This window comes from Astyanax mexicanus, unplaced genomic scaffold, assembly GCF_023375975.1.
Source record: "Astyanax mexicanus isolate ESR-SI-001 unplaced genomic scaffold, AstMex3_surface scaffold_31, whole genome shotgun sequence".
Classification (NCBI taxonomy): Eukaryota; Metazoa; Chordata; class Actinopteri; order Characiformes; family Acestrorhamphidae; genus Astyanax; species Astyanax mexicanus.
Genome location: NW_026040041.1, coordinates 514,079 through 527,610, shown reverse-complemented (window position 1 = coordinate 527,610; position 13,532 = coordinate 514,079). Strand labels below are relative to the sequence as shown.

The 13,532-nt window shown below is 37.3% G+C and overlaps 1 protein-coding gene across 1 annotated transcript; it reads left to right on the top strand.

The window, feature by feature from the left end:
* The first annotated feature begins 6,476 nt into the window (after positions 1–6,476).
* Positions 6,477–12,458, top strand: LOC125788978 (uro-adherence factor A-like). The gene is made up of 4 exons (XM_049472955.1): positions 6,477–6,752; positions 6,890–6,948; positions 8,533–9,081; positions 9,297–12,458. The coding sequence occupies exons 1-4, from the start codon at positions 6,510–6,512 to the stop codon at positions 12,304–12,306; spliced, it is 3,861 nt and encodes a 1,286-aa protein (XP_049328912.1). The 5' UTR covers positions 6,477–6,509; the 3' UTR covers positions 12,307–12,458.
* Positions 12,459–13,532: the final 1,074 nt, after the last annotated feature.

Below are 13,532 nucleotides of genomic sequence, written 5' to 3'. Positions count from 1 at the left end.
ATAGACAATTTATTCTCCTTCAGTATTGTATTAAATGCCAAGTTCAGAGGGTCATAATAAAAAATTGTACACTAATATTCTTATTTTTCTTGGGATATTCACAGTGTAATAGTTCTATTTGTATAATTTGGTGTTGCCTTCAACAGATTATTTGATAATCTGGAAATATGCAGAACAGTCTATTCATTTTTTTAATGAATTTTCTCAAATGCCAGGGTTAGAGGATCATAATAAAGAATGATACAGTAAAATTTCCCAGCAGTTCAGGATATTTACAGCGTATTTGGTCTAGTTTTTATAATTTCGAGTCAACTTCAGCAGATTATTTGATAATCTGGAGTTAGGGCAACTGGAAATATGCAGAACAGGCAATTTATTTAATCTCTATGTAGTTTCTCTAAAAGCAAAACTCATTTTGCTCTGGAGAATCATTTTTATATAGTATTTAAACTTTTTAAGGTGGACCGGTGTTCCGTCGAGGTTGTGCTACCCACCGCTACGTGCTTCCTAAAGGCACTGCGCATGCGCTGACCTACAGTTATTCATTATTTCTCGTGTGTTTTTTATTTATAATAAATCTATTATTTTTGGGATTTTTTTTTGTGCATTAAACAACATGGACTCACTGTCATTGTACAACAAAAGTTTACATAAAAATTTATATTAATAAATACAATAATTAAAAGTTTAAAAGTAGTTTGTAATGACCTCTCACTGCCACAACTGTACAAACTGTACAATCACACAGTGATCTGCGGTCTTCAGAGATTTACACAGACTTCCGCTGAGAACAGGCTCTAATATGGAGCTTTTTCTGCATTTTTAAAGTTAAAAATACTACCAGGGTAGCACGATTTGATAAGGTAGCACAACTCGACACAACACCGGAAAATCTGAATCAGAAACTGGCGAATAAGAAGCACCTCTGATCTCCAACCAGCTCATAAATCCCCCATCAGCCCTCAGCTCAGGAGTCAGTAGTAAAGTGAGAGTAAACAGTGAGTAAAAGTGTAGTAGAGTTCTTTACCTGCAACAATCAGATCCTGTTTCTCTATAACGATACGGATGATCTTCTTCTATTTCTCCTTATTTCAGGTTTATGGCAGATGAAGCTGCATTACCGCCCCCTACTGATCTGGAGGCTGAAGTGCGACTTCAGGAAGTGACGTTTTTTTTTAATTTATTTATTTTTCATTTTTAAATGAACGTTTTTTTCAGGTTATTTGATAATCTGGAGTTAAGGCAAGTGAAAATATGCAGAACAGGCAATTTATTCTCAATTAATTTCCTCAAATGCCAGCTTCGGAAGGTCATAATAAAAAAATGGTACAGTAATAGTCTTTGTTCTTTGGGATATTCACAGTGTAATAGTTCTATTTTCATAATTTGGTGTCAAATTGAACAGTTAATTTGATAATCTGGAGTTACGGCAACTGGAAATATGCAGAACAGGCAATTTATTCCCAATGTATTTTTCTTAAAAGCCACACTCATTTTGCTCACCCCAATCCTGCTCTAAACTGGTGAATCCTTATTATATAGTATTTCAACTTTTTAAGGTGGACCGAAAAATCGGAATCGGTTTTCAGGAAGTTTTTTTTTCATTTTGGAGTATTTTTATTGGTCTGTTTATCATCAAATACAGACAGATATGATGTCTAGCCTACTTAGAGAACATGGAACTATATAACTACTACTAACAAAAAAACACAACCCTAATCTGGTTTAGTTCACTGTTTTTTTATTTATTTTTTTATAAACAAACGACAATATTCAAAACTAACATCAACATGTACAAAAATATATCTTTCAATAACATCTCACCTCCCCAAACATCACACATCTATATGCCACATTAATATTGGCATGTTAAACAACTAAGAATTAAACCAAAACAGTTCCATGTATGTTCAGTAATATAAGAAACTCTTGGTCCTAAAACAGAGAAATAAAGAAGGAAGAAAAAATAAATAAAAAGGAGAGAGATCTAATCTAACAGAGAAAGATGATAGCCTAGTCAATAAAATTGTATTAAAATATACTAAGCATTATTATGCTATAGTGCTCTAAAGTAATACAGTGTTTTCTTGTAGCAACATTATTATTAATCAGTATATTTAACTAAAATAAAAGAACTTTTTTTTACTTATCACACTTTAATTATAGTATAAAAACAGTACAAAAAAGTCTTACTTAAATTTTGCTAAAAAGTGTACTTAAGTGTACTAAAATTAACCTATTTTAAATATACTTTAAATAAGTAACATTTAAACTTTTAAACTACTTCATTTATGTAACCCCATATTTTAAATATGCATACAGTAAAATTATAATACGTTTGATAACGAGTATTAATTACAACTGTATCACTATGTATTATTATACACCAGGTATATTAGAGTATATGTACTAAGAATTGATGTCAAATATATGTTATATATACAAATATACTTCTTGTTCCTGAAAGAACCACTATTTTCCGATGAATTTTCTAAAATGCCAAATTCAGAGGGTCATAATAAATAAAATGGTACAGTAATATTCTCTACTGTTCAGGATATTTACAGTCTATATGGTCTAATTTCATTATTCAGTGTAAACTTCAACAGACTGTTTGATAATCTGGAGTTACGGCAACTGGAAATATAAAAAACAGGCATTTTTTTCTTAATGTATTTTTCTTAAATGCCAAACAAAATGAGCACACGTTTCTACACAACTCTTAGTCAATGAATTCAATAGAATTGTTTAATACTAAATAGAGGAAGATGATTAGATCACATGTATATTTTCTTTTAAATAATTGCAGAACTAATTGTTGATAAAAATCCAAAAATGTACTTGAAATAAAGTCTGTTTTCAGTCTCTGTCTCTTCCTTCTGATCTTCTGTCGCCCTTCAGTCAATCCCAGGTCTACTTCAGAACTTGCATCCAGGGCTCTGTTAACACCCACCGTCTTCTGCAATGATTATAAAATCATTTCCTTAGATTAAAATTTCAGACCCCTTCATGTTTTCTAAGTGGGAGAACTTTCTAAGTCACAGGGTGTTCAAATACTTATTTTCCTCACTGTATATGTGTGAAATTTGTTGCTTTTAGGAAACATAATACAGGTTGAACACTCCTGCTTATTTGTGATAAAAGGGCAAAATAGTATGTTATATTTGATATACCCACTCACACAGAACTTTCAAAATTATACTTTTCCATCTGATAAATATTATTTATGCCATAGAGGGTTAAATGTCAATTAAAATTTTTGTATTTCTTTTATTTATTTATTTATTTTTACTTTTTTGTTCCTTATTATTATTTACATTTTATATTTTATGTTTTTAATCCTTTTTAAACTGTAAAGGTTTGGCTGCATTGTAAATGAGGCTCACTCTCAGTGTACTTATACCTTATCATTTCACATGTACCTTATACTATCACATGTACTTTATACTATTACATGTACTATCACATATAGTAGCTAATATAGCTAATATATTAAGGGGGACATATCCTTCTTTGATTAAACAACTTGTAAAGGATTGTTAAAGTCACTCTACATCCACACAGCTCTAATATAGAACATTCCTCTCAGAGTTAATTTAAACTGGGATGTAGTCAGTAGTGGAGAGTAGATGAATTAAAAGTATATATTTATATTGTTGTTTTTCTGACAAAATAGAGCCACATGTTATAGCAGTGCAAATGCATCCAATTCAACAACCAAAACTCCCAGGAAAAAACCCAAACATCAGTACAGACCACATCCCTGTTTTTCACTGTTAAATACCACCTGAACTACTGCTCCCAGTTCAGACTATCACTTACTGTACTCTGTCTGCTGCAGATTAAAGCCTATTGTACAGAGTAACTGTAGTGAAACTACCTGTGTATTTCCATTAAAAATAACCTGTTATTTAACCGTGTCCGAGAATTCCTCATTAACCCTGTAACCTCAAAGTAATGTTTGATATCATCAGTGACATCACGACCTTCACAGTGTTTTATTTTCTATTTATGGGACTAAAGACACTGTTGATGTTGCATGTTCAACATAATTAATAATATTATTTTCACTTGAAATAGCTTAAAAAAGTAAAGCTTAAGCTTTAGTCCACACTGTCACAGTAAAATATCACAGTAATTCTTATTTTTTGGTCAATTTAAATGTATCTTTGAAACAAGATTTACGTAGATAAGCCATGTCTTCATTAAATTCTGATTTTATCTAAAATTGACTGTCCACCCTGTTGTGCAGCTTGTTGATCAAGCTGTAAAATATGATTGTGTGTAATCTGACGTCTTATACGACTATATATATGATAAATAGTCAAAATAATCACATATATTGAATAATTTTAGAAAGTTTTTAAGTCAAAATATGACCCACAGGCGATGAAATATGTTAAAAAGGCAAGCTTTTAATTGGGTGTTTTTTTAAACATGACTACGTGTTGGTATTTAGGTTTCTGTTTCTGGTAATCTGTATATCTGGATGTAATGGGTGTGTCTATATTACTGCAGTGCCTTCAGGGCAAATACAGAGCAGAATAGGCTAGTTTGGGCAGGCCTGGAGCTCCAGACCTGTTGCTGTTATGTCAGCTGTACTGTAATTATAGGGAGACACACCCATTCCATCAGACCCAGTCGCTTCTCATAAACAGCTTTACTGATTACCAGAAACTGAAACCTAATCTCTGACACACAGTAATGTGATAAAATGAACACAACCCAATAAAACAGAGCAGCTATTATTATTATTATTATTATTATTATTATTATCAGCACTGCATTGATTAGCAGTGATTAGCATAGTAATGGTGTATGAGGTGTAATGGTGAGTGTTAAGCTGGTACAGTGAATAAATTAGATACAGCAGTGCTGCTGGAGATGTTACACACCTCGGAGTCCAAGCTGCACTGAGAATGGACCACCAATGTGGACCATGTGGACATCACACAGCAGGATGGGTACAACCAACAGATTACACTGGAGATTCCTGTATCCACACTGGGTAAAATAAGAAATTGGAGATTCTACAGGTTCCGTATGGATCCTGCAGCACATTTACCCACAGATGTTGCTACAGCTGGGCCTGTAGATCCTGTAGCTCTACACTCGTAGGTTGAGTCCCGGCTGCTCCATAAATGCTGGATTGGTGATAAATCTGGAGAGCTGCAGGACGAGGAAGTGCTGCAATCGGGTGGAGACATTTCTGGGAAAACCTTGCTGTGTGTGGGTGAACATTATCCTGCTGAAAAATGCTATTTTTTGGAAGTTCTGCCATAACAGGCCACAACATGTGTCTGCAGGATGTTCTGCACAGATCACTGAGATCACTGTTAGTAATGTTCCTCCTATCACTACTAGGAGTGACCGACACTCACTGTATGAGATGCTCCTCAGATCATTAATCACACCTGCAGTTTACACTGTGAACTCTTTAGTCCACACCAGCAGTTTACACTGTGAACTTCTTAGTCCACACCTGCAGTTTACACTGTGAACTCTTCAGTCCAGGTCAAAGGCAGGATTGAAGCTTCACTATGAGACTCCATACTCAAATCTGCCTTTCGACAGATCTCAAACAGGACTTTGATTTGTTGCTAAAAAATGATATGGGTCAAATCTGCAGTGTTCCAGTTTTTTTATTAAGGTTAGGATTAGGGCTAATTCTATCACATAGCACACTGTTGGTGGCAGTTGACATTAGAAAGCATGTGCCGGCAACACAAAGGATTTGGGACGGGAGAGCGCTGGTTCAAATCCCATTCATGTAGCTTGCCATCAGCTGCCAGAGCCCTGAGAGAGCACAGTTGGCCTTGCTCTCTCTGGATGATGTGGAAAGGCACAAGGCTGAATCTTTGAGCTGATGTATCAGAACCAATCGCTGCGCTTTCCTCCGAGCGTTAGCACTGTGATGCTACTCGGCAATGCTGCATCAGCAGCAGTTCAAAAAGAGACGGAGTCTGACTTCACATGTGTCGAAGGAGGCTTGTGCTAGTCTTCACCTTCCAGGTGTTTGAGCATCACTATTGATAGGGGGAGTCCTAATGAGTGGATGAGATAATTGGCCGTGTAAATTAGGGAGAAAATAGGATAAAAAAATAAAGGATCTGGAAGAATCTACACAATGTTTAATCCAGAATGGCCCCATCATTAACATCCATACGTGGGCACAACACAGAACCCATGGGCAAAACGTACTGGTTCATACAGGCCTCACATGATCATCTCATTTAGGTTATGACACTTTTAAAAGTATTAGAGCTGGAAACATTTCAAATGTGTCTGTCTCTCCCTAAACCACAGGCAGACAATGATTTCTAAAAAAGCAGAGATAAGATAAGTGCACGTAATCTGAAGTGAAAACATGAAACCACAGCTCAGGTAAGTTTCTGTTCATCAGAAACAGAAGATCAGAGGCCCCACCCATCCCTCCCCGCTCTCACGCAACACTATAAAACTTTGCAGGAGTCTGGTTCAGCCAGTCTTTCACCACTTCCTCTTATTGTATGATCACAGGTTTCTCCTGTAGTGAACAGTTTATCTTCTCTTCTTCGCGAAGGACTAAGAGGAGTTTGAACAAGGGCTGGGACAGGATGACCCGCAGGTCCCTGTCTGATCCAGAATCTCCAGTGGAAATGGTCAGTGGTGGAGAAAGTCCTTTAGATATGAATCCCTGTGTAGACACAGGTCAGCACAGGGGCCGGCAGCTCACCTGTCCCAGCCCTCCGGAGTACGGGACTGCCTTCATGGTGAGTAATACTGTGTGTTTTTGATCTGAAAGTAATGGGATGAAAGGAGAATATAATCTACAGTTTTTAGATAAAAACAATGGGTATAATTTATATTAATACTTTATTGTTCTGAATGTTAATATTGTTTATCTCAGGTTTCCAAGAAGCGTAGTCCCTCACCTCCAGAGGAGAGTGGACCAGAATGGCTTGCACGGTAAGTCACATATTAATTTGCAATACCCTCAGGCAGAAAGGCATTGCAAACTTCTTTAACCGAAAAATAATAAAGTTTCCTGTTCAGAATTCTGCTCTTCCTGACCATTTATCAAAAAAGACATTAAAGACACACTATGCAACAAAACACTGTGATGATTTCTCTCTTTCTGTGCATTGACTGTGGCAGCCATTGTGTGTAAAGGTGTTTGATCCTGTTACGCCCTCGCTATGTTTTCCTGTGTTTTCCCCGTTTCCTAGTGTGTTTCTCTTGTACTTTTCCATCACGTGTGTGTAATTTGTAGCTCCGCCCCTCGTTACCTGTTTCCCCAGGTTTTCAGTGTTTCATGTTACTATAAATAGCCCTCCTCTGCCACCTTGTCCTCCGTCGGTCTTTGCACCTTCCTCTATCGTTTGTCTCGCCACGTTTGCTATTGTTTGTTCACGGTTTCGTTACGCTCTATTTATTTCTTGTATTTTTCTAGTCACGTTTCTTGCCTGTTTGTTTCTTTGTTTATTTTGTATTTATTTACGTATTTATCCTTTGTATATATATCCCTAGCCCTGTTTTGTACTTATCTGTTTAGTTTAGCTCTTTGTTTGTTTTCCCTGTTTGTTTATGTATATATATTTATTCGTTATCCCCCTGTTTGTTTATTTGTTTATTTGTTATTTATTAAAGTCTTGTTCTTACCCGCATTTAAATCCGCCTCCCGTCTCAACCCTGCGTTACAGATCCACTGTTTTTATAACTGTGGTCTGCTGCTGGATAGATAAGTGGCTAGTGGGGATGTTCATTTTGATCAATAGTTAATTCATTGGCTGAACATTGTTGCTTGGGAAATACCTAATGCTATATAACTGCCTTTCAATCACTTGCTTTTTGGTAAACTTGCTTTATAAGTGAAGTTCATTGCATGTTTCTGTATTTACGTTATTAGATATATTGTTATTTGGTACAGATTTGGTTTAAAGTGTGCTTTACTATGAGCTGCAGAAACCAGTACAAGATCTGGTTGCGTTTGCTAGTCGCCATAAAACTTACAAAGCTAGAGTGTTGCCTAGACTAGCATTCACTGATTACCTTAGAATGGTTAGATTTCTTTCTGATTTTATTATATTGTAGATGTGTTTATATATTGCGTTCACCGATCTGCTGTGCTCAAAACAATCATGCAAGGCGAGAGTGAGAAACCGGAGGAACAGCATCGCCTGTTTACAACAGTGAATATTTACACTTAGCCTGTAGGGGGAGCCTCGTAAGAAAACGTAACAGTTATTCATGATTAATTTTGTCTGGTAGTTTTCCTACAGTCCCTAAAGTGCCAAATATGCTCAAATATAATCATACACAAGTTAAGTTTAGTAAAATAAAGGTGCAGTAAAGATGGTGGTTATAGTTTGTTGTTTATCATGGTGTGAACTGCACTTTGTCGATCTTCGAGACCTTCAGTCTGATATACACAGTGTAGCATCACCCTCTACCTTATACAGTATCCGCACTGTGTGGAAATGCTGAATATAAACTTATATATAATATAAAACAGTGGTTTCTCACTTTTTAATGAGGATGTGTCATTTCCAGGAAGAAGACTCGACAGAGTGAATGTCCTGCTGATGATGAAGCAGATTCTGCTGAAGGCTCGAACAGTACGGACAACACTCTCAACACCACCGACCACCCAGCTGACGTAGACACCAGTCAGACCACCACCGACCACCCAGCTGATGTAGACACCAGTCAGACCACCACCGACCACCCAGCTGACGTAGACACCAGTCAGACCACCACCGACCACCCAGCTGACGTAGATACCAGTCAGACCACCACCGACCACCCAGCTGATGTAGACACCAGTCAGACCACCACCGACCACCCAGCTGATGTAGATACCAGTCAGACCACCACCGACCACCCAGCTGATGTAGACACCAGTCAGACCACCACCGACCACCCAGCTGACGTAGATACCAGTCAGACCACCACCGACCACCCAGCTGATGTAGACACCAGTCAGACCACCACCGACCACCCAGCTGATGTAGATACCAGTCAGACCACCACCGACCACCCAGCTGACATAGACACCAGTCAGACCACCACCGACCACCCAGCTGATGTAGACAATATGAAGTGAGTACCAATAATAAAGTATTATTAGCTCTTCAGTTGTGATGTAGTAATAATGACTTTATAATATCGTAACTTCATCATTTACAGTTCTGTCCTTATTAAAACTCTTTAACAATAATCCATTATGTTTATCTAATATCATAATGCTAACTCAGTATCACATGTTCATGTTAGCTCTAGTGATTCATATTCGTGCTTTTTATCATGTTTTACAGGATCGATCCAGCTGTGAAGCTGTCCCCTGAAGAGTGGAATAGTTCAAATTTAATTGATTATTGCTCAATGACAAATAGTTTATTGTATCCGGACCTGTCTAATCGATTTCTGTCTATCCCTCTCATCTTAAAACTATCTAACCATACCCGTCATATTCCTGGATATGATTCTGACAGTCCTATCAAGAACATTGTTTCAATTCAGTATAAAAAATGTTGTCAGTCATTAGATAAAAAGACAATGGAAAAGATCAATAATAAGGATCAGTATGCATTAATTTTTTTTAGAAGAAATGACGGCTCGTATACAGACCCCTCTCAACCGTATTTCCCAACAAACGGAGGTCATGATCACAGTGAGGATCGTATAATTGAGCCAATACAAGATCATATTAATAAAAGCATCAGGCAGTACTGTGAGCTGTGGATCTTCACACAGAACAGTCCGTGTTTGGGGAGAAAAGATAAGGATCCCTGTATGATTAATTTAATCAGGTTATCATATGTACTGGGCAGATTTTATCAGATTAAAACTTTCATCACATTCTCAAAACCATACGGCCCAACAGGTTCCATCGTTTCTAAATTACCAGATCACATCTACAGAACCTGTTCCTACAGAACCATCCAGAACAGTGCTCACCATCAGGACCCTCCACCAACCATCCCTGAAACTGATCAACCCACTAAATCCACTAAATGTAAAAGAAAGAGATGTGATTCGTTACCAGCTGATATCTCTAATAAACCCCTGACTTCTCTAACAGTTAATCAGAACAATTATCAGTCTTCTACCAGACTGCCCCCTCCTAACACTCCATCCCAAAAACAGCCAAGTACAGTAAAAAATAAATTGAAGATAAAAAGATGCAATTCGCTCACGGCTAATAGAACTTACAAAGCACCAAGTTATTCCTCTAAAACAACAAATCTACACAATTCTGAACCTCAGTTTAAGAGGTCCAATTCTGACCGTTCATCTAAAAACAGTGATTTCAACAAGTTACTGGAGTCAGCGAGGAAAACACTTCTCACCACAGCCGATCGTGAATCTAAATTCCTCATGAAACCGCCTTCTAGATTTAAACCAAATTATGCAAACAATTCGGTTAAAAAAAAAATTCCCAAAAATAAACGGCAAATACATTTTAAAGAACTGAATAAATGTCGCCCTGAATTCCCCGAAACTCCACACAGTTTTGAAGAGTTTGAAAGGATGGGATTGAATAGAGCAGAAGAATATGAAAAGTCACTGAGAGCTTTATTCAGTGAGGAGTTTAATCAGGAAATCTGTAATTCCATCTGTGAGACGTTTATATCTGAGTTCCTGAGCTGGTGGGCTTTAAATCTAGAAAAGTCTTACAGCTCATTTCTAAACACGAGATTCAGTGAAGCTTATAATAGAACAGCTGTTCAGATTTTCATTCACGAGATCCAGAACCTTCCATATAAACCTACTATAATCTGTGTTGGTGACATCACTGATTCAGAGACTGCTACAGACTGCACTGGTGACATCAGTGCTATTCGGAGTATAGATGGTAGTGAGAACATCATCAATTCTCAGAGCATAGACTCTCTTAGTGACAGCACTAATACTCCTCATGACATCACTGATTCACCTTGTGACATCGCTGATTCTCAGAGTACAGACTGTAGTCGTGACATCGCTGATTCTCAGAGTATAGACTGTACTAGTGACATCACTGATTCTCAGGGTATAGACTGTACTAGTAACATCGCTGATTCTCAGAGTATAGACTGCAGTCGGGACATCGCTGATTCTCAGAGTATAGACTGTACTCGTGACATCACTGATTCTCAGGGTAAAGACTGTAGTCGTGACATCGCTGATTCTCAGAGTATAGACTGTAGTCGTGACATCGCTGATTCTCAGGGTACAGACTGTAGTCGTGACATCGCTGATTCTCAGAGTATAGACTGTACTAGTGACATTGCTGATTCTCAGAGTATAGACTGTAGTCGTGACATCGCTGATTCTCAGAGTATAGACTGTAGTCGTGACATCACTGATTCTCAGGGTATAGACTGTACTAGTAACATCGTTGATTTTCAGAGTACAGACTGCAGTTGTGACATCGCCGATTCTCAGAGTACAGACTGTACTCGTGACATCACTGATTCTCAGAGTATAGACTGTAGTCGGGACATCACTGATTCTAAAACTATAGACTGTACTAGTGACATCGCTGATTCTCAGAGTATAGACTGTACTAGTGACATCACTGATTCTCAGAGTATAGACTGTAGTCGGGACATCACTGATTCTCAGAGTGTAGACTGTACTAGTGACATCGCTGATTCTCAGGGTATAGACTGTACTAGTAACATCGTCGATTCTCAGAGTATAGACTGCAGTCGTGACATCACTGATTCTCAGAGTACAGACTGTACTAGTAACATCACTGATTCACAGTGTACAGACTGTGCTAGTGACATCGCCGATTCTCAGAGTATAGACTGTACTAGTGACATCGTCGATTCTCAGAGTACAGACTGTACTAGTGACATCACTGATTCTCAGAGTATAGACTGTACTAGTGACATCGTCGATTCTCAGAGTACAGACTGTACTAGTGACATCACTGATTCTCAGAGTATAGACTGTACTAGTAACATTGTCGATTCTCAGAGTATAGACTGTAGTCATGACATCACTGATTCTCAGAGTATAGACTGTACTAGTGACATCGTCGATTCTCAGAGTACAGACTGTACTAGTGACATCACTGATTCTCAGAGTATAGACTGTACTAGTGACATTGTCGATTCTCAGAGTATAGACTGTAGTCATGACATCACTGATTCTCAGAGTATAGACTGTGCTAGTGACATCGCTGATTCTCAGAGTATAGACTGTACTCGAGACATCATTGATTCTCAGAGTATATACTCTCTTACTGACATCACTAATACTCCTTATGACATCACTGAGTTTCCTCATGACATCACTGAGTTTCCTCGTGACATCACGCTTCTCAGAGTATAGGATGAAACTAATGATTTTTGAGTATAGTTTGTATTGATGACATCATTAACAGTTCTTGTTAGTAATCAGTTTCTGTTCAGGTGCTGTTTCTCCATCACTCATATCTATCCGTAAATTTGTCTAAATTGAATTAAAAGAATCTTCCCCCTGAATATTGCTGTGTTTATTTATAATTTATATATTTTAGATGTATGTGTTATTATGGTATGATGTTCTGGGATACATCCATTTTACTATAAGTCTGGTAAATTTAAATAATAATAATTATTAGTAGTAGTGAATATCTTGTTAGATAGATTTTATATATGAATTTGTAATATGCTTACAGTATATATCCTCAGGGATTTCTATAAACAGCAGTAATATTATAACTCGCCACAGTGACTGGATCAGCTGTCAGGTACTGGGAGTTTTTACTGAACTGGGAAAATCTGCTTATATTTCCAGTTGCACCAGTGAGGTGGAAATCAGCACGGGAGCCTTTTAGTTTTAGCTTTTAACTTTAGTTTTAGCTGAGTTTTACACTTTCTTTATATATATTATATTAACTGTTATTTATTTTTAGATTGTATTATTGTATTTATTTATTAAGTATTTATTTTAGTATTATTATTTAAACTAATGGCTTTAGTCTTCTTTTTCTTACACATACTTTACCTGCTTGCCGGTACATTGTGTACACAGTTTTTTTAATGCTAAAAATAAAACTTAATTTGAAGTTTTCATATACATATATATATACACATACAGTTAAAACCCGGTCTAGGATCAGGTTGTAACAGATAATGAGAGTGGTTTCTCCTCTCAGACCCTCTGCCATGTTAAACACTGGAGATCATGAATAAACGAAGCAGAATAAGTTTTAGTCACAAGAAATTGGGAAGGTGGCTTCAGGGATACAACTAAAAACAAAGGGATGAAACAAAAAACACCAAAACGATGCATGTTAGGAAATCAGGGGACGTTGGTATCAAGACAAATGTCACTTCTCCTACTCTTCTGATAAATAATAATAATAAATAAAGCCAGTAAACAGACAGCGTGAGATATGGAGGTGCTGGGTTGGGCTGAGCAGGATGTTTTTCCAGGTCATTAAAGGGGAGGAGCTATAAAAGTCTCTCTCCCAGGTAAAGGTGTAGGAGCAGGTTTAATAATGGAGGGGGACACATTTGCTAAAATGAATCCAAGCCCACCCTATATTTACTTAGAAAAACATTTACGGAATT

What these genes read in the sequence shown, in the direction of transcription:
- LOC125788978 (XM_049472955.1), top strand. Translation starts at nt 6,510, where the DNA reads ATGATCACAGGTTTCTCCTGTAGTGAACAGTTTATCTTCTCTTCTTCG. An exon ending in AGTACGGGACTGCCTTCATG is followed by an intron (nt 6,753 to 6,889) that starts GTGAGTAATACT and finishes TGTTTATCTCAG; the next exon opens with GTTTCCAAGAAGCGTAGTCC. An exon ending in GCTGATGTAGACAATATGAA is followed by an intron (nt 9,082 to 9,296) that starts GTGAGTACCAAT and finishes CATGTTTTACAG; the next exon opens with GATCGATCCAGCTGTGAAGC.